The sequence below is a fragment of the Apteryx mantelli genome, chromosome 4, assembly GCF_036417845.1.
Source record: "Apteryx mantelli isolate bAptMan1 chromosome 4, bAptMan1.hap1, whole genome shotgun sequence".
Taxonomy (NCBI): domain Eukaryota; kingdom Metazoa; phylum Chordata; class Aves; order Apterygiformes; family Apterygidae; genus Apteryx; species Apteryx mantelli.
Window position 1 is genome coordinate 22,793,822 of NC_089981.1, and position 25,685 is coordinate 22,819,506.

General features: G+C 37.9%; 1 protein-coding gene across 1 annotated transcript in view; it reads left to right on the plus strand.

Annotated features, from left to right (window-relative positions):
• The first annotated feature begins 1,247 nt into the window (after positions 1-1,247).
• Positions 1,248-25,685, plus strand: part of MUC2 (mucin 2, oligomeric mucus/gel-forming) — a 54,626-nt gene continuing 30,188 nt past the window's right edge. The window contains exons 1-25 of the mRNA XM_067295338.1: positions 1,248-1,317; positions 2,870-3,134; positions 5,604-5,718; positions 6,343-6,433; positions 6,837-6,946; positions 7,388-7,604; positions 8,060-8,185; positions 8,951-9,068; positions 9,387-9,525; positions 10,186-10,296; positions 11,421-11,490; positions 13,652-13,789; positions 14,353-14,517; positions 15,118-15,212; positions 15,929-16,055; positions 16,852-17,107; positions 18,029-18,081; positions 18,352-18,455; positions 18,878-19,029; positions 19,485-19,626; positions 20,232-20,342; positions 20,673-20,852; positions 21,895-22,134; positions 23,341-23,497; positions 24,664-24,792. Of these exons, the coding sequence (XP_067151439.1) occupies positions 1,248-1,317; positions 2,870-3,134; positions 5,604-5,718; positions 6,343-6,433; positions 6,837-6,946; positions 7,388-7,604; positions 8,060-8,185; positions 8,951-9,068; positions 9,387-9,525; positions 10,186-10,296; positions 11,421-11,490; positions 13,652-13,789; positions 14,353-14,517; positions 15,118-15,212; positions 15,929-16,055; positions 16,852-17,107; positions 18,029-18,081; positions 18,352-18,455; positions 18,878-19,029; positions 19,485-19,626; positions 20,232-20,342; positions 20,673-20,852; positions 21,895-22,134; positions 23,341-23,497; positions 24,664-24,792 (3,481 nt within the window). The remainder of the gene's footprint in view (positions 1,318-2,869; positions 3,135-5,603; positions 5,719-6,342; positions 6,434-6,836; positions 6,947-7,387; positions 7,605-8,059; positions 8,186-8,950; positions 9,069-9,386; positions 9,526-10,185; positions 10,297-11,420; positions 11,491-13,651; positions 13,790-14,352; positions 14,518-15,117; positions 15,213-15,928; positions 16,056-16,851; positions 17,108-18,028; positions 18,082-18,351; positions 18,456-18,877; positions 19,030-19,484; positions 19,627-20,231; positions 20,343-20,672; positions 20,853-21,894; positions 22,135-23,340; positions 23,498-24,663; positions 24,793-25,685) is intronic.

The window sequence follows — 25,685 nt, forward strand, 5'->3', positions numbered from 1 at the left end:
CAATGAGAAACTTTTGATGAGAAAATAAAGAACCTGGCCTGGTATCTGTAAGAAGTAAACTCAGTTAGTGCTATGAAGCAATTGTGTTAAAAGATCTCCTGAAATAAGTATATTTTCTCTAAAAGGACCTATGTTTTGTCTTCTGAAGAGAGTTACAAAAACACTTTGGAGGAATTCTGCGGAGCAAAATACAGTGCACGTGGAAATCATTTTCTTTCTGAAGCAGCATTCTGAGCTGGTTTCTGTTTTTGCAGCTCTCATGAGGACCCTCTTCATGTTTCTCTGCATTGGGCGAAGCTGAGCATTTGGCTTTCTGTAGGATCTGACGTCAGACAGGAGACTGTAACATTATCATTCATGCGAAAGGTAAGCAAGAATGAGTTGTTCAGGGGGATTCTGTCTGAAAACAAATCTGAGTTGTTATTCTGTGTGGACAGTAGTGTTTTCCCATTTTTCCCTTTTGTTTTTCTTAAAGCTTAAAATGTTTTGAGAGCCCGTAAAACTTTTTTTAATGGGCTTTCTGTTGCACAGTGACAATGTTTGATAGACCACCTCTTGTGATGTGAATTCCTTGAAGTTATCATGCCATCCCATCTCAGTTACTTTTAGGGAATGATATGCTATATGGGCTGTATCTTGGTTTAAATGCACCCTAGAGCTTTATGAATCAGTGGAATCCAACAATTGCCTATAAAATAATTTTTCCATCCATGGCATATCATTATTTGTAAGGATTATTTTTGTCTACCAGGAGCTTCATGAGCATCATTTAATCTTTACAGAAGTAGTTCTAAGTGATAGTGAAAAATGAAAAAAACTCTCGGCTTTAAGGCAATTGTCTGGGAGTGTCCCATTCTGAACTTCATTCAAGGTATTTTCTTGTTCAGCCACTGCAGAATTCACTGTTTGTTGTAGGAGTTACTGAAGGTTGAACTTGGCGTGACCATCTGAAGGATTTAAAGAAGTAGCATCCTGTAGGACAAAGAAATACAGAAGAGCAATAAAAAATTGCATGATTACTGAATCAATACTATACCATTTCCTGTATGCCAAATTCCTTCATTTACAGTGAAAAATACCTATCTGTTTACTTCTTATCTTTTGTAAATATCACACCTAATTTTCTTACGCGTCCTCTTTCCTCCTCCCTTGGTATCTCCTCCCCTGTGATGGAATCAATTGCACCAGTGGGTATTATATAAAGAAAAGTTCGCAGAGGTGTTCCCAGTTCACCCACCTTAGCCACCATGGGGCTAAGGGTTGCCAGCCTTTTTATGCTCTGGCTGGCACTTTCCTATGCGAGCGAAATAAAAAAAGGTAAGCTCTAAAAACGAAATGGTGGCAGATTGCCTCCTTGAAAAGGGGGAGAGAATAAAATACCACAATAAAGGTAGAAGGAGGCAACACATTTAAATAATGCACTGGAGTTTTAAGATGTCTTGAATTTTTTAACATTCGAATACTAGGGCTATGTGGGTGAGCCAAAGTAGGTAGATACTGCTATCTTTGGAGAGGTTAGTGCCTAAATCTATTGCATTAATCTCTAGTTTGATGTACTTGGAAACTATTATTTTCAGTGTTAGGTTTCTTTCCATATGTTTAGACTTTCCTAGGTATAGTAACTGCTTGGCAGAAAGAAAACTATGTCAGTTTGGCAAGTTCTTTGTTGTAGCAATGAAGAAAAAGGATAGTTGTATGTTTTGTTACTCTGGAACAACATAAAACCTCTCATATTCAAGATTGTATTTATAGAGCAGTTGGTGATGCATTTTCTGCAGTTTTGAGATACTAGTTTTGATCTCCCATGTCTTGAATTTAGCAATGGGAGGAAAGCAAAATTTTGCGTTTGGGATCCCAGCTGTGAGCTCTGGGAGAATGTCTGTGTAGTCTTCCTTTTGGGGAGAGAAGTATCTAATAGTACAAGCTTTGGTTGGATGCACCTAGTGTGGTTGATAACATCAAAGAATAATGACTTAGAGGTTCCCTTGGTAGTTCTGATTTCTCAAATTAAACACTTCTAGATAATCTTGGAAAGATAAGTGGCATGGGTACTCTTGGTACCTTGGCAGGCTTCCCAAGTATGTTCAGCTTTTATGCTCATCCCTAATCTATAACGTCTTGAGACCTAACTTGATACTGTGTTAATTTGTGTTAGTATTTGGTACAGTCATTGGGAAGGGAATGAACTTGAGATCATCAACTTCATCTTTTGCTATTGCTTTTTTGTTTTGCTCCCAATGTCATTATTTTCTGCCCTGATTTTCCTGCAGAGGTCTGTTGTAATAGGAATTGTTTCTGTTAGGAAAAGAAGGAATTTTTTAAGAACTCCTGTTGTGCTTCCCAACTCTGTTTCTTTTTTAGCGCATGTTGGATCAGGGAAGGGAATAACTCTTAGAAATGATAAATACAAAATTATTTACTAAAACTCTTACTGTGATTCAGCATGAATTCATGCATTTGGCAAAGCAACCACCACTGTATTGATGCACCAGCTTGTTAGCAGTCAGAGGGTTAAGTTTCCCCACTTAATGCAGGCAAGTTCTTTCACCTCGGTGAACACTACAAGAAATACCTAGGTCCCAGCAGTGTTTATTAATGTCATCTTTTCCATTACAGAGATTGACATCTCTTTTGTTTAACAGGCAGGTATTTGACTAGGCTGGAGATTTGTGGAATCACTGCGCACATAATTAAAAGTGGTTTCTACTGTATATTCTAACATTCTTTTCCTGTAAACTCACTTGTGCTCCGTGGCTGAACATTATGGAAGCATTATGCTGTCTTGTTGGGTAATACTGCTTAGCCTCAGTGGACTCTAGCTTGTTCATTTCCCTTTTTTCATGCCTCTTTCTTTTTCATCATTTAACAGGTAGGGCAAGAAGCCATGGCCACTATGTCTGCAGCACTTGGGGGAACAACCATTTCAAAACTTTTGATGGAGACGTCTATCAATTTCCTGGCCTTTGCGAATATAATTTTGCTTCTGACTGCCGAGAGTCTTACAAGGAGTTCTCTGTCCAAATTCAGCGTGCTCTGAACAGCAATAACCATCCTGTGATCCAGTACATTCTGATAACAATCAAGGACTTCACAGTGTACCTCACATCAAAACTGGCTGTGGTAGATGGGCAGATGTAAGTTCTTATAATATAATAGTGCTTCAGAGAAATGTGCTGTGAAGATAAAAGCAGGATTGATTCCTTACACTGCTGTCTGTATATCATTAAGATAGCTGCTGCAAGCATTTCCATAAGCTAAAAGAACACTTCAAAATCCAACATAAAAACTGCTTTGGGGAAAGGCTTTAGTATCAATCTTGATTTGTACACTGGCATAAGGGATGATTTAAAAGCAAGTCAGGGAAGAGATTTATGTGAATCATTCTTTTTCTGGCTGTACAGTAAATAAAATGCAACTCATGAGCCAGATCTTTCACTGAGGTGAAATGACATAGCTTCATTTGTTTTACTGTACCACCTTGAGCTTACCTTAGCAGAAGGTCTGGCCTAGCAGGTCCTCACAAATGAAGAGTCTTTTTGTTTATTTTCCTGGCAGGAGAGAGGTGTTATTTTCTGTTCTTCATAAATAATTCTGTAAAGTTTAGTGGCCATTCTTCATGAGGTTATAACACATATAATGCAGGTTAAAAGGGGGGGGGGTGCTAAACTAATTAGTCTGTGGCAATATGTACTTCTTCACAGAGAGCTGTAATCTTTTTTTCCTCCTGTAATATGGTGACGTAAGGCACTAAGTCTGCCACAATTACTCCTGTTAATCCTACAAATATGCACACTGAAACAAGTGAAGCAACTCACAGGTTAACACATAGCTCTGTAGGATGAAGATGGAAGAAGCTGGACCAAATATTAGTACATCTTAGCCTTATTAAAAAAATACCCTTTTTATTTTCATTGCCGGACTGGATTTTGTCCAGAAGTCAACTTTTGATCTTAAATGGGGAATCCACTGCAATAGAAACCTATTCAAGATAGAAAATTACATTCAGTTTTCCAAGGATCATACCAGAATGCATAACAAAATGGCGTGAAGTCATGGAAAATGCATTCTTTTCCCCCAGCTGAAAAAGTCCTTCACCCTGTATTCAGGTCTTAAAAGAGCTCCATAAAAAACATGTTTAGAGATCCTTTAAAAATTGTTTTTTCTTGAAGCAAACCTGTTTTTCTCCTAGGTATTATTCATAAAACAATAGAACCCTTCTGAATAGAAGGCTCGTAGAACTGGTTTTTGCTGCATGGAGGATTTAGTTTTTGTAGAATTTAATTTCCCGTACTGCTCTTTAACTGGCACGTGATCCATTGTCATATAAAATACTATTTCACACCACTGAGGTGAAACCCGTAGAACAGATAAATGTATGAGTTTGCCTTTTGGTACCCAATCCACTGATTAATTAAATGTCCTGGCAGATTTGGTGCTTAAGTGTATACCCTTGTGTTTCATTCTGTGATAGCTGAAAGGTGAAAAGCTGCCCAGTGTTTTATAACTAGAGGGTGAACAATGCAGCCAAAAGTAGAAATGGTGGCTTCTGAGTTCCTAATATTTTGATGCGTAAGTCATTTGGTCATATTAAAAATGCCTAAGGAAAATAGTTGGAAAAATCCCAGTGGCAGGAAATTAGGAGATAAAATTTTCCCAGCCAAGAGATTAATTGTGAGAATATGTGCACAGACATACATGTATCCTGAGCGATAACAATTATTCTGACAAATGTGTAGAAAAAGAACTGGTGTTTTGACTGGATTCCAGTGTACACTGCTTCTGTTTGAACAGGCATCTAGTTCTTTAAATTTTGTAGGATGCTGCTGCTTGCCACAGTCCATCTATTACTGAATGAAATTCAGTAATATGTAGTGTAGCGTTATATAGTGTACTGTAAGATAGACATACAAGAACAGGAGAGATATCCAGTGAGTTAGTTCCATATCAGACAAGAACATCTATGCTCAGCCTTCTGCAAAATACCTTTCATCATATTAACGTGCTTTGCTGTCACCATTAATAAGCTTGGTCCTACCAGTAAATGACTAAATTCCTCAACATGCTCCATTCTCTCCAAGTTGTTCTTCCACTTTTTTTGGCAGTCCCCATACCTGCCTGTGCTTTTAGAACTCTCTCTTGCAGAGGAAGATCCTTTCAAAAGAACATTCATTGTCTCTGAAATGGTTTTCAGATTTTTGGTAAGGGAAAGCTTCCAGTCAGATTGTTATTTCTTTGGTGAAAGTAAATGATTAGCGAGCATTCAAATATCCTGTGTTAATCCCACAATGATGCTGGATTTTGCTTTGATTAATTTAAAGGCATCTGTCATTTTGCCTTTTTCCTCTAAAGAACCCGTCCCTTCAGGGAACATTTGCCTCTGAAATTACTTTGCCTTTTAAAGGCAATGATGCATCACGTCAAGTGCTAGAGAGAGAGGATTTTATGCCCCATAACGAGGCATCCTGTGCAACTAGGATGAGCTAGGGGAATATAAAAAGGCAAAGGATGGTTTCCCTATTCGTTAGAATATTTCTCCTGTAAGAGACATTCATGTCACCCCTTATGTTCCTGTACTAATACAAAGCCTGTGATTTTCTTCCTAGTGTCAAGACACCCTACTACAGCTCTGGTATGTTCATTGAGAACAATGACATTTACACCAAGGTTTATGCCAAATTAGGCCTGATTCTGATATGGAATCAAGAGGATGCACTGATGGTATGTATGATCCAAGTCTTCTTTATTAGTATTCCCTGGGTTTAACAGACTCTCATGGACTGAACAGAGCTAGAGTGTTAGACTGACTCTTCCAGCTGGCACTCATGGTATCTTGTTTTCAAAAGGTAAAGTTCCTTTCTCTGTGGTGTGATAGAGTAGTGGTATGGCATTCAGATGATCTTACTACTTTCAGTAACACCTGTAACTCCTCCACAATCTGATCTGCATTTTCCTTCATTTATCTTTTAAAGTTGTTTCATAGTCAGCTTTCCTGATTCATAGCAAGACTTAAATTTTATCTTGGTAGCGAAAAAAGAAGAGTCCTGTAATTTTAAGAATGCTTTATTTTTCCTCTTTATCAATATGGTGATTACAGTGATTATCGAATTAGAGGAGCTTTAGCCCCTTTTTATTTTCTGTGTTATTTTTTGCATCTGACTTGTGTGTTTATCAGCTATGCTACACCTAATTTACAATACAGGAGCTACTTCTGAAAGGGTTTTGGGTTGACCATCACTTCTGTCATCTAGCAGCTTTCCTTTCAGGTAAACATACTTGCTTTGGAATGGTCTTCATGCTCCAAGTAATTCCTTTCCATTTTTCCTTTTTCTTTCAATTAACTAGGTGGAGCTGGACAGCAAATTCAATAACCATACATGTGGTCTTTGTGGGGATTACAATGGCATTCCAATCTACAATGAGTTTATTAGTGAAGGTGAGTCATACTACTACACTGATAGTTATCACAGAAGATAGATTCATAAGCATTGTGCATAGGAGCATCACAGGAGAGCAAATTCCATATCAGGTATTTCTGTAATTGCCCCAAAGTAAGCATTATGTTCCAGTTCTGCATTCCCATTGTAACAGTATTTTATTGCAGGTGAATCATTTTGTTCTCTCCTCCACAGGCAGAGCCTTCCTTTCTTAGTACAATATCAGTTTAAATTTTTAAACATGCTTAAAATAGACATAACTGGAACAGAGATCCATGTCCGGCAGATACAATTGATATCATAGCAACTGTTTCCCTTAATCAGTAGAGTGTAAGGAATCAGATGTTCCTTGTTGTCAATTTTTTAGGCTTAGCAAGGCCTCTTTGTAATTTCTTCTCACAGTCGCAAGCTACAACTCAATTACATATGGGAATTTACAGAGGATCAACAAACCCAATGCCAACTGTGAGGATCCTGATGAAACTCAGGCTCTTCCAAGCTGTAACGAGCATGTGAGTAATCCTACTGGTGAACTTCACTTTCATGGGTATGTGGAGACATTCTTGTGCTATAGGGAGTTAGTGTGTGAGGAGCTGGGAAGGCTTCGTCCCTTCCATGGCAGACATTATGTCTCCAGCTAATATCAATGACTAATACTTAATTTTAGAAAAAGAAATCTATGTGGAAGCTTACAGTCCATCACTAAAAGCAATAAATAGTGCTCTGACCTTTTAAAAAAGATGAGGAACAGAGGAAGTTCTGAGGTTGTATGTAAATTATTTCCGATTCATGTTTTTCGAGAGAGAACCTACTATATGGTTCCTTCTTCCTTTCTTCAATAATTGTTGCTCTTTAGGAGCCAACAGTTTTTATGATAGGAAAGGACCTGTCTAGAAGTTCAAGTGTGTATGAATCTCTTAAAGGTAAATATAATCTTTACTTTTCCTCCTTAGCGTGATGAGTGTGAGAAGTTGCTAACTTCCTCTGCGTTTGCTGATTGTCATTCACGCCTCAATGTGGAGATGTATGTCCAAGCCTGCATGCAGGACAAGTGTGCCTGTAATGGAAATGAGGACTCCTTCTGCCTCTGCAGCACCATCTCTGAGTATTCTCGCCAGTGTTCGCATGCAGGTGGCCGGCCGGGTGAATGGAGGACACAGCACTTTTGCCGTAAGCAGCTATATAAATTTTACAAAGCAACAAGTATTTCATGGATGAAGCACTGTGAAACATTTAAAATCATTCCTCCTTTACAAACCTGTATGCATATATTATAAACTGTATACCAGTAGTGCAAAAAGCTGCATACTGTGTTCTTCCTGTTTTCTTCTTCTATTGCCTTTATCATGAAGAAACGTTTTTCAGCAAGTAGAAATTCTGTTCCAGTTCAAAAGCTACAAGGCCTGATGCTGCGGATGACTGAGATCATTTGGTCTATTCAAGACCAAAAGAAGAAAATATAAAGGGGGGGGGAACAGTTCAGCAACAAACACACATGCTTGGCCAAATGGAATCTGACTTGGGACACCATTGATTTGAGGGGAGTGGGAGATAGGATCTTTGGTTTCTGAGGAATAATAGACTTTATACTCAAATAACTGATGATGCCTTTCTCATTCTTTTAGCCAAGACCTGTCCTGGTAACATGATCTATAGAGAAAGCAGCTCACCCTGCATCAATACTTGTTCACACTTGGAGATCAGCAGCCTTTGTGAAGAGCACTACATGGATGGTTGTTTCTGCCCTGAAGGTAAGTGTATTTCTTGCTCCTGTGTCTGGAAATAAATGCCTGTATACTTGCCTTTAAACCAGAAAGCAAAACAAGAACAAAACCAATAGCTGTGGCAAAGGGGTTCATAACCAAAATATTAAATGTTGTCAAATTATATCTTAAAAATTAATATGGCTACTCATTAATTTGCCCCTGGGAGAATATAATTCTTGCATGTTAAAAAAAAAAAAAGAGGTAATCATTGATGAATTAATTTATAATTTTGCAGTTAAATCTTACTGACACATGGACTAGGTCCTATGTATTTGGTCATAAATCTACTTTTAGCTCTGAACAAATGGATCTTTGCTAATAAGTAGAAAATCATGCTTTTAGCTTGAATAATTCTGATACAATGGACATCATTTACCCAGAGAGTGAAATTCTCAGACTTACAGTCAACCTTAGAAAAAATAATGTGACAATTACAGTCTACAGCATGCTCCAGAAGGACTATAACTAACCATATAAAATTCTAAGATTGTTATTGTATACTTCTGTGGAGCTTTTTGTTTGTGTATAGTTATGTGAATGGATAGATTTAGATTTTCAAAGCTGGATAGAAGAGTTTTCCACATGTCTTATGTTAAAAAAGTATAAATTTATCAAGTTGTCTTCACAGTTTTGATAACCTTAGCCTGTGTTTCATGTGTCAAGAGCATGTCTACCCTTGAGAGTTTTTCCACTCTAGAAATTGCTTTTGTTTCAGAATGAGCTATAATAGTTAACTGTTGTGCTTTGCAGGAACTGTATATGATGATATCACTGAGAAAGGCTGTGTACCTGTTAGCCAGTGCTACTGCAAGCTCCATGGAAAGGGATATTCACCTGGACAAAGCATCACCAGTGAATGTGAAGAATGGTAAGGATCATGGTTTTATATACCTTTCTTTGAATGATTGTGTATGGGTCTATCCTTTTCAATCTTCTATCTAGCTGTAGAAGACTTCCTGAAAAAAATCTGAACTTAAATTTATGTTGCATGGCTATACAATCTATTCTCTGAAAGCTTTCCTTGTTTCTACAGCATACAGAGGAAGAAAATCTTAAGTAAATGGTCAAAGATACAGTTTCAAAACACCCAGGGATATCTTGCTGTTTGCTCAGCATGCAGATGCTTTCAGTGCTCTTAGCTCCTATAATATTTACATATATTTTTGGGTTATTTGTCTGCTTACAGCACCTGTGATTCAGGTAGATGGACATGCAAGGATTTACCCTGTCCAGGCGCATGTTCAGTGGAAGGAGGTTCTCATATTACCACCTTTGATGGGAAGAAATACACCTTCCATGGAGACTGTTACTATGTGTTGGCCAAGGTACTGTGTACTGAAGAGCCTTTCTGTTATAGAGTAAATGCAGGTGTCTGTGCACTGATGTGTAGTAGCTGCGAATTGCTGTTTCATTCCAATTTTGAGAAGAGGGAAGCAGAAATGTTGAAAGCCACACTGGAAAATCGAGGATGGGCTGTAATACCCCCATGCACAGTGCAGTGATTAATGGGGGACTGTGGTCGCTTAGTGCAGTGGGAGGCTAACTTAATCACCTAGCAGACTAGGTATGCTGTCACCATCCGGTGGAGTCCTTCATGTATGAGGAATCAGGGGAGCACTGGCTGGATAGGTAGACTGCAAAAATGGCAGTTCTCAGGATTAGGAGCTTTCAGGAAGTTCTGTAATAGCTAGTTCTGTATCTCAGTGGCAAAGTCATCTAGGGAAAGGAGCTAAGCAGCTATTTCATCCATCTCTCCCTAAAATACCTGGTGCCTGTTCTTACAGAGAATGACAAAGATGTTGATCTAGAAACCATACTGTTGAATTTTTTTGAAAGAGAGTTCAGCTTCTGGGGACAGTGCTGAAATGGAATGAAACTACTTGTTATTGTAACTGATGATTTCAGTCTCCTCTTTGTTTTGGAAATCATCTTGTGAGTGAGATGTTTGATTGGACTAATGGATATCCATTTTCCTGTGACTGTAGGGTACCGCTAGTGACTCTTATGTCCTACTGGCAGAACTGACTCCCTGTGGCTTCACAGACTGGCAGACCTGCTTGAAGACTGTTGTGTTGCTAACAGACCACAGAAAAAATGTAAGTGTTGTGTGAGTTCTGCTGGTGTGTTGAAGAGTAGCAAATTTCCCTTACTGGGGAGCAATAAGAATCTTTTGGAGTTCTTACTGTGGATAGATGAGGCAGTTCAGAATGACTATAAAACAACTGAAGCTTCTGCCTCAAAAACTTAAAATAGGCCTAAGCTGAACAAATGCTTATTTGAAACAAATTCAGATAAGTTAACGTTTTTCCCCTTACCTTCTCGGCATTGTGTGATTATTCTCATTGTATTCCAGGTTGGCTGGAAATAAGAGTACCATTCTTCCTCCTCTCACAGTATTTTATTTTATTCAGATATAATTTTGCAGATCTAATTAAGTGTCTTTCAGAAGACATCCAAGCTTCTGAACATTGATACAACCCAACCTTCTTAACTAGTTGAATTTCATTCACTAATAATCAAAATTAAAGTGTTGGGAAATCTTCATCATTTTTGCATGCATGCCTGATTTGTATTTCTGTCAAGTCTTTCTGATTTTCTTCAGTATTCTGATTGATACAGGAATACTTATACCGTATTTATACATAATTGTATGTAGATATGTATGCATACATAATTTTCCTCCTCTGTTCCTGGTCTTCCATGGCTTTGCCAGCATAATTAGAATAAAAAAAAAGGGGGGGGGGAACCATCATTTTATGTTCCTGTATGTACATACTAGCATTTTGTGAGGAAGTTTAACAAATTGCTTCCTTATCATGTCAGAATCATAATAATCCATTACGGTGAAGCCATGGCACATGCTTTTTTAGGGAATAAGAACTTACTATTGATCCTGAAGGCCAAATGTTTTCTTCTACTTGCCAAAACCAAGGTGCTCAGTATAAATGGGCTCTGCACTGTGTTACTGCTCTAGATTGTTTTAGGCAGGAGTAAATGAAACACTCACTAGCAAGACCAAATTTTACTTGTATCCCACAAGTCAGTTGTCATGTTCAGTTTTCAGAGATTTTCCCTTTCTTAGACTATATTCTAGTCACAGCCTAACTGTGCAAAACAGTGCTGGTTGTCTCTCTCTCCCCTCTTATAAGGTTAATTTTTTATTATTTTTGCTCCCTTTCAATACCTGGAGCCTCATTTTTTTCCATTTGCTTTCACACAGGTGGTGGTTTTCAGATCAGATGGCAGCGTGTTACTGAATGAGATGACGGTGAATGTGCCTCATGTGTCAGGTAAAGGACACAGCCTTATGTGTCACATGTAACACAGCCAACTTCTAATGTAGGCGTGATAAAACAATTTATCTTTTCAGAGCCAAAAGTGAAAGACACATGAGAAGCCTGAAATTTTTTTCAGGTGTTGGAACAAGAATTAACTGGAATGTAATCTAAACAGCTTGGGAAGGAATGTGATTTTGGTTAGTCTTCACTGAGAATTTCATGGCCAGACTGGTTGATTGAAAAAGATGACCGTTCACTTTCTTCATACATCTTGAGTATACTTTGGCATGTAGCTTGGGAAGGAGGAGTTATCATGACCTAAATTTAAACAGATAACTTAGTCTACTTACAAAGTGGGGCTTTTTAGCAGTTTCCAAATCTGGGTACACGCTGTGCGAATATCCTGGCCCTTGGTCATGGTGAGGCTCAGGCATGTCCGCCCCACCCCTCCTCTTCCCCATGCCTTTTGTCCTGTGGGAAGGAAGCCTGGCAGCAGAGACGAGAAAGTAACTGCAGTATTTTCTGGCCGAGACCTTGATCTGGACAACCAGGGCAGGAAAGAAGGGTATGCTATGTAGCACCCCCTCATCCTCCCAGCTCTCTTGAGACATTGGCATCTTTTAAAATAACCAATAGATATAGATAGACACTTGAGGCTGACGGAGGTCATCTAATTTAGGAGCCTACGTACTGGCAGGTTGTCATTATCAGCAGCTGCTGGATCCTGGAGTAACTTTCCAAACAAATGTAAAACTTATCTTCATCACTCCTTTTTAAATATGTTCAGACAGCACACCGACACAGTATGTTTTGCCTCTGAGTTACTGACCCATCTGCCGATGACAAATTATTTTCCAGGAAGTAATTTTTTATTTGGAGGATCGAACATTCTTGGGATGAGAAGTTTGTGAATGCTTGTGTAAAAACAATTACAATGTGTAGTTAAAAGTTTAGAGTAATTAAGTGCTCTAGACAATAAGCAATATAGTATAATAAACCATAAAATAAATAAAGTAGATAAATAGATCATATAATAAATAGAAATGATTATCAGGAACTAGGAAGCCCACTTCCTCCACTGTGTTGGTATTTGTATGCCAATTCTGCTGTTTTTTCCATAATGTCTAGATAATGTTATGTTGCCCATTTGAAATACAGGCAAATTCACTGCCTTCAGTTGTTTCTGAGTACCTTATGAAAAGTTGAGACACATGAGTAGCTGATTTAACATCTACTCAATTCAGTTCTTAGAGATGATTATTCTGAGTCATGTTTTGTCATAGCAACTTGTTCTGAGCCAGCGGTTTTCATCTGTTTTCCACATTGTGATCCTTTTTCCATATGAAGGCATTTTGTCATTTAGCAATATGAAAATGGCAGCATGGTTTCAGTCCAATAACTTTCTGCAAACTGTAGGCTGAGAGGCCATATTCTGGGAATATAGGTCACTGAAAGATCTTATAGCCAAAATAAACCAATCGTTTGAAAAGTAGCATTTAGAGATGAATGGCTTTATTTTGATATGGTATGGTATATGCCATTTTTAAAATGGATTATTACCAAATAGGCAAAGCAGTCTTCGCCCACTGGATCAGAGCATAACTTGATCACTAGCTCAAAAACGACTTTCTCTCTTGGGTAGTATCACATGTGGCAGATTATTATAGGGCTTTAATGCATTTCCCAGAAGTATGCAGCAATGGCTTATACCAGAGACATTGAGGAGAAGGTCTGTTCCTCCCATGCATTTTGCTCAGGGTAGAGAATCTAAGATCTTATTAGTAGCAATATATAGTTATGTATTGGCTTGTGGAGAAACACCTGTTACTCATTGTAATGTGTAATGAGTAATGTGTACAGCGTTGGGGATAATGCTTTCTCAGGAAATCTCTTCAGACTTTTCAGCACTAACGGGTTAGCATTGAAGCTGTCTTGCAAAAAATCTGAGTTTGATTCTGCTCCTGCGGCTGAATCATTGTAGGTAATTAACTTATTAAGTTGGTAGGGACTAGTACTGTGTCTATCTGTCCAGCAGCTTTTAGAGGAAAAAATGATTAATCTGATCCTGATCTCAAAATTTTCATGGCAAGCAGTACCCCAGAAGCTAATAAAAAGTATTACTTTCAGTGACCTGTGTGTGTGTTTACTGCACAGTTCATGTTTTGTTTTTCAGCCAGCTTCTCAGTTTTCAAGCCATCTTCCTACTACCTCATTGTACAAACTTCTTTTGGACTTCGGCTACAGATCCAGTTGTTTCCAGTCATGCAGCTGTTTGCGACTGCGGATCCATCAGCCAAGGAAAATCTGGAAGGCAAGTGCCCATTCAAATGGGAAGCAAAGCCATGCTGTTCCACAGCTGGAGAGTCATGTATTCTTTACATGGGTGATAATTTGTGCTATTCGTTGATTCAACAGAAGGAAAATAAAGGCAGAAGCCGCAACTTTGGAAGAGAATTAACTCAAGCAAACTAGAAATGAATTTCATATTAAAGTGACCTATCACTCCTGTGCCCCTGTATGAATGTTTCTTAGCATATTCCTTACTTCTTTACTCAGTCTAGCTTTAAACTATCTATAAAACCAGGCTTTTGAAGCATTTGTTGTTTTTATTTCATCAAAGAGCATAAAAGCCACAGATTTGGGGGAGATCTGCTGAGGCAGAGATCTCTTCATGAAGACCATTCTTCTCAGAGGTTACAGATTTAAAGTAGGGCTCCTGAATCTGCCGTCCTTAGAGTACGCATTAATATTGATGTGGAGTAATCAGATGCATGAACTTCTGTCTCTAATGTTTGCGATCAGTTGTCCCTCCCCCTTTGACCTTTTAGAATAAAACTAATAGTTAGAAAAAATGTTCACTTTCTTTTTCAATAGGTCTTTGTGGGAATTTTAATGGAATAGAAGGTGATGACTTTCAAACGGCCAGTGGGCTGGTAGAAGCTACAGGATCTGCCTTTGCTAACACATGGAAAGCTCAGTCTACCTGTACAGACAAGATAGAAAGGCTGGAAGACCCCTGCAGTCTCAGCATTGAAAGCGGTAAGCATGCTCATAAGTCAGACGGGTGGCTTCTGCCAGAAAGAGCAGCCTCTGATGTATGCTACTGCAGTAGGCTTGTAAGAGTTGTACTGTCGCACTAATGCTTTTTTAGAGGACTGACAAATTAATAATACATTTCTGCAAGTATGTGTGCCTACCAACACTGATTTCCCATCAAAATGGAGTGAAAGTTCAGGGGGTGGTTGCAGAGGAATCTTGAACTGAAAGACAGGGCAATATTTTATATCATGAGCAAAGGTGGCTTGTGTTTTATGGTATTACTTCTTTTTATGTTTAACTTAGCTTTACAGTCCCCAACTGGAAATGTCTGTGGCAATTCCATATGGACAGCTTGCAGCAGTAAGATATGATTTGTGACTTTATGATTGTGTGTCTACTGCTAGATAATTGAATCAGAGAATAAATAGATTTGTACAGTGACTGTATGTAATTGCTCCATTCCCCAAAGTCCATCCAGTTGTCTCGTTTGTATTGTTGCATTGCATTTATTGATATGTGAAACTGGGCATGGCACAAGAAAAATAAGTGAATGTGATGAATGTAATCATATAATTTCATTTTTCTCCTTCTTTCTTGCAGCAAATTATGCTGAGCATTGGTGTTCTTTGCTGAAAAAATCAGAGGGTCCTTTTGCCAGATGTCACTTAGTCATTGATCCTTCAGAATATTATAAGGTACTGTAGTCTTGCACTCCTTTTAGGACTGGTTTATTTCAAACAGGTGATGTAGGCCATTGTTCAAACATTTGAGACATTACTGTATAGCTTGGCAGTAAGAGTTGGTGAAGGTTTTATGGTGATTAACTGAGGCAGCATAGCATGTATCCAAAGTATCTCCTATAATGGGATTCTCACAAAGTGCTGCTTTAGAAGGTCATTATTGTTCTTCTGGTTTTGTGTTTAATGTATGTTTTTATTGGATTTTCCAACTGGAAAGGAGAATTCAAGAGATGCAATTATGTACAAACAGCTTAAGTCTACCCTTACAGATTAGTTACTATTAAGTCAGAAAAAATAATAAAATATTTATTAAGTTTCCCTTATGAGTTGAAATGTAACACCAAATCATTGTTGTGCCAGACTCTTCACGGTATCTTTTCCACTTGTGCTCATCACTGTCCTCTAAGAAAGGTGTTCTTGGGAGGCTGGTTACTTTTTAGAAATTCAGGAGGCTTGGCTCAGGTTAGGATAAGCATCCAAACTTTTTCATTCTGAATGAAATGAAGCAGCACTTTCAATCCTTGAACTTATTCATTCCTTCTATTGCTCTCTGATTGTGGGAAAGAATAAAAGCTATATCAGAAAAAGGGTACAGGATATTTCATGAAAGATGAGTTGGAATTACCAATTGCTCTCCTGTGGGTTTATTAACCCTTTGGTTCTTGTTTCAGAAATGTAAATATGACACCTGCCTCTGCAAGGACAGTGAGGAATGCTTGTGTGCTGCCCTGTCCTCTTACTCAAGGGCCTGTGCTTTCAAAGGGATCATACTTGGAGGCTGGAGACAAACTGTCTGCAGTAAGTAGTGGAACTGTAATCCCACTGGAATTAGCCACCAGGAATGAATATTGCTTAAGTTTTGTTACACAGATCTCAAGGGACTTGGAATATCTTGGAAACGTCCAGTTGAATTAAAAGAGACAGTGCTTGGAATGTTTATTAGTTGATGTGATATTCTTTAGCGGTCAGTTGTTCATGAAACATTTAAAAGTTAGAAAGTAGCATTTTTCACTTTCACCTTCTTTCCACAATTTTACTAATTATGCTTTTTCTCTCTTTGGCTAATGGAATCTCAGACATCATGGCTTTTACATTGTCTTTGTTGTAAGTGTCTTTTTTATCGTTTTGTTTGCTTATCAGCAATAGTATAGTGACCTTGAGAATAGGATTTTGTTACATTGCATTCTCTCTCTATGGTTATCAGTATGCAAAACAATGGAAAAAGATACGATTATGAAAATAGTAACTATCAGTAGGGCTTTACAAAATCAATTAATGACAAAAGACAAATAGCAATCCCTTAAAAAGGTAATGGATTTCTTTTTCAGTGATAGGAATCATGCATCCTCATTTAAGGAAGAATGTTACCTTTAGAGTATGAAGCTTATTACCTTTCAGTTGGCAACCTTAAGTGGTAAACAAGGTTAAACTAGTATTACTTGTGAGTTATGATATCTTTATGCTTTAATAGAATCTAAGGGAGTATTTTACCGTTACATGCTGCAAAGCTAAGACACCAAAAAAAAAATGTCAGGGTTAAACTGTCCTTTCCACATCACTTACTTATCTGTTTCCTTTTTTTTTTCCCCTCCAGCTAAGGAAGTATCTGCCTGCCCAGAAAACCAGATCTTTCTTTACAATCTTACAATGTGCCAGCAAACCTGTCGTTCAGTTGCTGATGGTGAAAAGCACTGCTTGCAAGACTTTATTCCTGTGGACGGCTGCGGTTGCCCTGACAATACCTACTTAGACAATCAGGATACATGCGTGCCCATCTCCAAATGCCCGTGTTACTTCAGGGGGTCATACCTGGAACCAGGGGATTATGTCACAAAAGATGATGAGCGTTGGTATGTTTTACTGTGGCTTCTTGTTTGTGGGGATAAAAGCCCTTTTTACATTTGCTTATTAAGTGTAAGCTGTCTGGCTATTAATGGTGCTTTAATGAACATTTATAATATATTGCACACCATTTTCATGCTGAGCAAAGCATTGTCCTGTTGTAATGTAATTTATTAATAAATGAGATGTACAACTTTTTTTTGCGATGGGAGTACTGGCCTTCACAGATAAATGTGATCCTGAAGCTGCACTGTCAATAGCAATTTGTTGAGCAAAGGGAGAAGGAAGCTGAATACCCAACTATAATGTTATGCTGTTGTTTGCTTTTCTGTCAGATACAGATTGTTTCTCTAATGTTTTCCACTGCAGAAAAGTCCCCTTGATATGTATTTACTGTAACATAGGCTTTTGAAAGCAGCCTTCATGATCCTGGTGTTTTATCATGAACTCTGATGACTGTTTGCAGAATCAATGCAGCATGAATCATCAGTATGAACAGTGAAGTACTTCCTTCTCTCCAAAGGAGGGGTGAAGTGGGAGTTTAAGCATACAGGCCAAAGTTTGCAGCATGTGACTTGAACAGGCATGAAACTTTACTATGTATCCACATGAAAGCTTTGATTTAAATTAGCATTATTATCTGTTTTCTGAGTCATCAAAAAGCATAATATTAAAGATTAATGAAATAGCAGTCATGCCTTAAAATCATAATCTTTCTATGCATTATGCCTAAAATCTCCCCAGTTTTTTCCCCAAGTGCATATTCACAAGTGCACTTCAACAGAGTTCACCTTGAAATAGCAATAAAAATTATGCAGAATATCTTTGATAAATACTGTCAAATTTTTTATAAACAGATCTTTAGATTTATATTGAAGACACTGAGCTTACATTTTTTGAATTTATTTCTTATTTCATTTCTTTGCTAGTGTTTGTCGAAATGCAAAGCTCCAGTGCACTTCAGTGACTCTAAGAAGGGCAAGTAAGTAACATTCATTATAGTAAATAAAAGAAAAACCCAAACCCAAAACTTCACTCCTTATTTAAACTGTCCCCTTGTCGTGCTTTTTTTTTTTTCTCTTTCTGTGAAACATTTGCACCTGTTCACTTTGTTCTGGTGTCTTCGATGAGCCTCTTCTTCCTGTAAGGGTTGACATTCCCTGGAGTTTGTGTCTCAGTAACTACTACTCCTCACACACATTTCTTTTGCCTTTTCTTGATTCACCTAAACCAACAATATGTTTTTATTCAGCAGAATGTCCTCCTCACAAGACATATTTTGACTGCAACACATTTCAGAACTGGACTTCACAAACACCTATACAACTTAGCTGTCATACTCCTCGAACTGATCATGTATGTATTCATGATTTTTCTCCATGTCATGATTCCTTTGTTCGCTAAATGACACACTGCAGCAGAGGATTCCAGGAAATGCAGTTGTAAATAACAAATTCTTTCCTTTCATTTTCCCTTTCCTCTTTTTTTTTTTTCTCCAATGATTTTATTCTTACCAATTTCAAGTCCATATCCCTCTTGTTTTCCCCCTCCTTTTTCTTTTCATTGGGTTTTCAGTAGAGGCATACCTCCCAGGTGAAAATATAATTCAGGTTCTCAGGCAGTCAAGATACTAGAAAGAAAAGCCTTATAAAATGAAGTAATATGAAGCTGTTTGTTTATAAATGCAGTTTATTTCATGAGCGTTTATGAAGAAACGAAAGAAAAATGTAGTGATTGTTTTATAAAATAACAATTCCTTTTCTCCTTATGCTCCTTAGTTCCAGGCAGAGTGTGTCTCAGGCTGCGTGTGTCCTCAAGGTCTGTTTGATGATGGGAAAGGAGGCTGCGTTGAGGAGAAGGATTGCCCATGTATTCATAACAATCAGTGGTATTCTCATGGAGATGAAATAACAGTGGACTGTAAAACCTGGTTAGTTGTAATTTTCTGCTCTCTTCTTATAGAATATATTCCATGCAGGGGTTTAGTAGTCATTTCTAGGCTTAAATACTACAGTGGTTGAGATCACTGTAGGTATAAAGCTTTTATTCTCAGGCATACTTCGTGACATCTGAGGAGATAAAGATTGTACTGAAAATATGAGGGTAGCCAACTACCTCTGTTTTCAGCAAGCATATCTTATTGGGAAAGTGCGCTCATTTTTGAATATGATCATTGACTGATCTAAGAAATGTAGCTGTCCAGAGTTAATAATTTTATAACAGACTAAACTATTAAAGTTGAGACACAAGGCACACTGTAACACAGAAGTGTGTGTTATGCATGTCACCATGTTGTGTCAGATAGCTGTGTGGTTTGTTCTGCAGTTTTCCAAACAGCACACTCTTGGTGAAATCTGAAAAGTCAACTCTTCTACTCTCTTCTAGTACCTGCCAAAAAGGAGGTTGGAGCTGCACCAAAGGTGGTGTGTGCTATGGGACTTGCACCATATATGGAAGTGGCCATTATATCACCTTCGATGGAAAATTCTATGACTTTGATGGGAGTTGTGAATATGTAGCTACTCAGGTAATATTCATCAGGAGAGCTGAATTACCATCTTAAAATGCTTTCAGATTGCCTTGAGAATCTACTTTCCTGTTTGGTTTTGTCATTCTTCGTTGTCTGGTGTTGCTGTTCCTGAGGTGTTTGCAGCTTGATAAATGTTGCATTTTCAACCCAGGCAAGTTGTGTGAATGTGTTCTTTTGATAAAGGAGTCGTAGCTTGTGTGTAACGGGACTAGTGTATAGTGAGAGGTGACAGGTCATCACCAGTCATCTGAAATAAATAAAAATTCTGAGATTACGAAACAAGGATATTTTTCTTCTAAGAAATATTCCTTGTTTTGTTTTACTGTCTTGTTTGTTTCCCAGGTTTTGGCACTAACAAGACTGTAATTACTATTTATGTGTATTCATAGGGGTGTGTGTGTGTATATAAATATATATTTGTGTGTGTGTGTTTGTATATGTTTGTGTGTTAATACATATGTATTTAGAATTTTATATAGGAAGCAGTGATAATTTATACACTGTGGAGATTTAAATGATTACACTTAAATTATTTTTAGATTGAAATCAAATTTAAATGTTCTACTTAATTTTCTTATGCTCTTTTATTCCTTTTTTAATAGGATTTTTGTGGTGACAAAAACTCCAGCAGCTCATTCAGTGTAATCACAGAGAATGTCCCATGTGGAACTACAGGAGTCACCTGCTCAAAGGCTATTAAAATGTTTCTAGGGGTGAGTAATGATATTCAGTGAGTATACACCAAGTATTTAGGTAATAGAATAAAGTAATGCACCAAATGTGTAGAAGTACTAAGCCGTGTCCTTAAAGCCACCTATAACAAGTAAAGGTTATCCGTGTGTAAAGAGGTAGGTTCTCAGATACTGAGACGTGTTCTAGCTCTGTCAGACAAAGGTGCTATACCACTTTGTGTCATCTTGGAAAGTTAGCCCACAGACTTTGAGCTCTTAGTCTCAGAATGGGTTGTACTGTTAAGGGGCTCTAGTATTTTATCTCTTTATAAGAGTTAGTATTGTAATATTTTTCATCTTTTTACCTTTCAGAACACCGAACTGAAGTTGGAGAACAAGGATTATAAAGAAATTCAGCGAGATATCGGTGATGAAGTGCATTACAGAAAAAGAACAGTTGGCCTCTACCTTGTTATTGAGGCTAGCAATGGTGTGATGCTTATCTGGGATAAGAAGACTACTATTTTCATCAAGTTGACCACTGATTACCAAGTAAGGAGCTGTCTGTTTTCTTCTGAAGCAGCAGTATGAATGGATGCGATAAGGAAACTGGAATGATCTTTCATTCTGCCTCCCTCCTTTCATTGTTAGAACCTCTACACATTGATGATTCATACGTAGCTTGCATTATTACTATTATAGCTTGTAGTGGGTGCTATTGTAGTTTCCTACAGTCCATTTCAATGCATTGCAGAGGATGCATAGTACATGATTGCAATAAACTCAGAATACCTTAGACACTTTGCTTTGTGAATACTAAGAGCTAGGCATCCAAAGTAATTTAGGGGGTGCAAATTGAGTGTGTATGCACTTGGAAACCTGCATGGAACCTCAGCCGTGAGTTAGACTGAAATTCCCTATGCAAGGTATGGAGATTTCAGGTTTCTGAAAACCAACATGCTGAATTATAGACCACTATATTTTTTGGGCTGAGGGGGGAGGTGCTGGGTTGCACAAACAGGGACATACTGTTCCTCGAGGGGGCTTATGTATCTTAATTAGCACTACCAAAAATCCCCTCCTGAGGGTAGGTAGCAAAGTTCTTTTGAGAAAAAAAGAGTGACTGTCTTTTTTTTTTTTCATGGGTAAGTAAATGGTGTCAGTTCAGTAGAAGCTTTAATATAAATGGTTTTGAGCAGATTCAAATTCTCTGGTTTATATTAACAGTATTTATTTGGCTGAATTAGAATAAATCATGAAGAATGGGAAATAAATCCATTGTTCTCAGCTGAAAGAAGTTTAGCCACTCTTGAGTGTTACAAGTTGGATGAAGGACCTCAGGGACATGGAAATACATGAGAAATAATAGGTTTCAAGGAGGGAAGAGATGGGCAATTGAGTAGTTTGCTAAGTAGGCAGACAAATGAAGATTTAATTTCTGTAAAAATGATTTGAAAATAAAAATGAAAATACATAATTTACAGGGAGGATCAGTTGTCCTTTATAAAGTCAGTGTTTTCTTCCTTTACTAGAGTCTGTTTCTCACTTTCCTGATATATTTAAAAGCTGTGGATGTGTTCATTTCCTTTTCCAGGGCAAAGTGTGTGGTCTGTGTGGCAACTTTGATGGCAAGTCCAACAATGACTTTACAACAAGGAGTGGATTGCAGGAGACTAGTGCTCTGGAGTTTGGGAATTCCTGGAAGCAGTCTTACACCTGCCCAGATGTCACAGAAGAGATCCTGCCCTGCAATGTGAAACCACATCGCAAGTCCTGGGCAGAGAAAGAATGCTACCTCATCCGGAGCGCAGTCTTTGAAATCTGTCACTCCAAGGTTTGTAGAGAGCAGTATGTGATGGGACAGCACAGTATCTTATCGCAGGAACAAAGATATTATCAGAAATGAATGAAGAAACAGTTAAATGGAGTGATCTTCAGCTAAGTTTGCAGTACACATAAAGGTGTCAGCACACTTCAGCTAGTCTTAATCAAAGCGGCTTGAGTATCAGGCGCACTGGAACTGTGGCAGCAGAGGTGCCAGCACAAGCTGTGCAAACCCATATTCATCACCACGGATTCACTGCTACTGTTACTCAGGGTAGCTTCATAGATGTTGCTTGGGTAGGTCTGTGTGCAGCGGTTGCACCATCTCTTGTAGAGAGACTGTCATTGATACTGTAAATTCTGAAAGGCCTTGTAATCGCCCTGTCATCTGACAGAAACTTACTATACTTGAAAGATGGCCATTGCAGAGACCACTGCTCCTTGTAATACTCAACCCACGCAGGATATCTTCTTGGAACTCACCCACATCATGCAGTTTAGGCAGGCTTAGCCACTAGTGCAGTGCCTCCAAATTGTATCAACATATGTACTATGTCAGGCTTACAGCTTTCAGAGCACAGTGCAATCTCTCTTTTCCTTGTCTCTTATCTGAAATATGGTAATACTAACAATAATTTGTGCTTATCTCACAGTGGAAAAATCACAAAGATTTTCACAGTGATTTAATATGTGTTTCTATGTTGATTCCTTCAGGGCCTAAATTCCAATCTAGGTTTCCCCTTGTGTAGTCCAAAACAAAAAGGTAGAAAGGCTTTGCTAATGTGTGATTGGATAAACTCCAAAAATGGGCAAGCACAGAACTGTGCTTCATATTTGCTGTGAAATGCAGCCTTTCTGAGGTTGCTCAATACTTGGCTGGCTAAGCTTGCTGGAAGATAAGGTTTCATTGGCATCAGTCTGATTTGGTTTTGAGAGCAATAAAATGGAATTCTTGTGAGAAGATGTGGGCACTACCCAAGACTGTATTTTATTTTGTTTGATCATAACAACTTGTGAAGGTGGTGTGCTGCTTCAAGTCTATTATTATCTGAAATACAGTAAGCAGTTTCCAGCCTACAATGTTTATTCGAGATTTGGTAATTCTTAGAAACAGTCTCACACCTGCCCAGCTCAGATCTCATACCTCAAGAGATATTATTGCTAGCTTGCAAGTTTACTAGTTTGGAGATGAACTGGGGCATCATTTTATCAACAGGTGGACCCAACTCCGTTCTATGAAGCTTGTGTTCATGATGCCTGCTCATGTGACAGTGGTGGAGATTGTGAATGCTTCTGTTCAGCAGTCGCTGCATATGCTCAAGAATGTATCAAGGCTAAGGCCTGTGTGTTCTGGAGAACTCCTGATATATGCCGTGAGTAACAGTTAAACACAACTGCATCCTGCTGGCTGTTGTCAAAGAGCATATCAAATAAATCATGAGTTCAGTTACTGTGGGGTTGTGCTGGCTGTACAACATGATTTATTTTCTCAGCATAGCAGGGAATGAACAGAACTAGTTATTTTGTAGAACTAGAACTAGTTGGTTACACTAGTAGCAAACACTAGTATATTTCAGAATTAAAATACACAAATAATATATGTGAATTTCTATTACTGTTTTAATGAGCCCAGCATGTTTTAATATATTAAGGCTAGAGTTCAAATGATCCTTCCATTTTGCTTTCTGATCAGTGAATGGGAATTCCTGTTATCTTTTACCTTACAGGAAGATCTCATATTCAGAATTTGGTTTTAGCAGTTGTTTATTGAAGTACTTCTGTTTAGGTGCCCCTCGTCTGTATTGAGTGTTTTAAGCAGTGTCCATTATGAGCTAATGCTCATACCAGTATGTCATACAATAATGTAAAATAGTATTTAAATTAATATTCCCCAAAACAGTATTCAAAACAAAATTTTGAGATTCCAAGTGTCAGAAATGTCAAGTTTTTGATTTTTAAAAATTTATTCTGATTCAGAGGTAAGGCTGGTTTTCAAGTTTAAAAAACAGTCAGTGAAACAGAAGTTAAAAGTTTCAGTCAGCTCTGATTTATAGAGTATAAAAGTTCCTTTCTCTGTTCGTAGTCATGTAAACTGAATTCTATTTAAGTTTATCCATAAAATCTCATATGCTTGTTCTTGGCCTGCTGGAGATGACTCTTGACCCATGTGATACAGCAAGGTAAAATTGCTCTGAATATGCCACAAGAGTATTTAGGAGTTTGCTAATAGTCAGGGAATAAAAAACTCACAGAAATTCTCCATTCATTTTAAATTAAAATCAACACCGATTCTGGATTTTTTTTGTGATCTGAATCAAGACATATTCCCCCTGCAGCTCTGGTGTTTAGTATCAGAATCTTGGGCTCCAGAGTTATGACTCCCCAAAAGTTCAGTAGAGTAGAAGGTTCAGGCGTTGTATCTCAAGAGAATTAGTGCCAGCTTATCACGTATATTTATTTAGCATGTATCATTAAAGGCAAGAACCGAGTTGTATTCTGGCAATTGTATTTTTGATCGGCCTCTGCTTTTTCTCATCAGCAATATTTTGTGACTACTACAACCCTCGTGATGAGTGCGAGTGGCACTATGAGCCTTGTGGCAGTGACATCATGACCTGCAAGATGATCAATAATGTCAGCACCAACTTCTCAGTACCATACCTGGAAGGTAATAAATTCACGGCCATTTTTATCTTTTATTTCATAAAGCATTGTTTAGATATCATTTAATGTTCTTGTAGGTTGAACTGGTGTCTCCAGTCTTAAATAAATATTTCATGCAGTGTAATTTAATATTTATAAACATCAGTGGATGATAGTCACATTGCTAACATACATAAAACTAAGCTTTTTAGTGCATCTCCTTTGCAGTTTTTGTTTAGGCTTTAAGATCAAGATGTGAAACTTAGCCAGTTTATTCTGCATTCCGTCCTACTTAGAGGGCCAGCATAAGGTACAGACACCATTTAAATCCCATCAAACCCCTTAAAAGATGTAGAGATGTAATACAAGTAGGAGAAAGGCCTTATGCTTGATAACTGAAAAGGGATTGCACCTTGGTATTGCTTTGTAATAGTAATGTTACAGGAACTGTAACAATCTAAGAATGTGAATGAGGATATAAATGTCTTCTATTATACCACAGAATAAAGTTGGAGAAAACAGGCATGTTTTTGGCCACGCAGTCTTTTCTTTTGGTCTGGACCAGAAGTGGCTATCTTCAGTGTAGGGATTGGAAAGAACTGCCCTGAGTTTAACTTGGTTATTTTAATCCTTGTGCTGCTGGTAACATACTTGATAAAGAAAGCTCAAGTGACCCTTATTTTGAAACAGATCAGTTTAGATTATCAAAGAAATCTGTAAAGCATCAGAAGGTAGATGATTGTATGTCCAATTATTTTTAAAATTATTTTTTTTATCTTCAGTACGAATGTAGGACACACTTTCTTTTGTTAGGACATTTTTAATACAGTCTGGCAGTGCCAAGTGACTTCTAACTGCCAATTAATTATTATCAGTTTATTAATTATGTTCAGTTTATAGGCTATTTACAATTCCAGT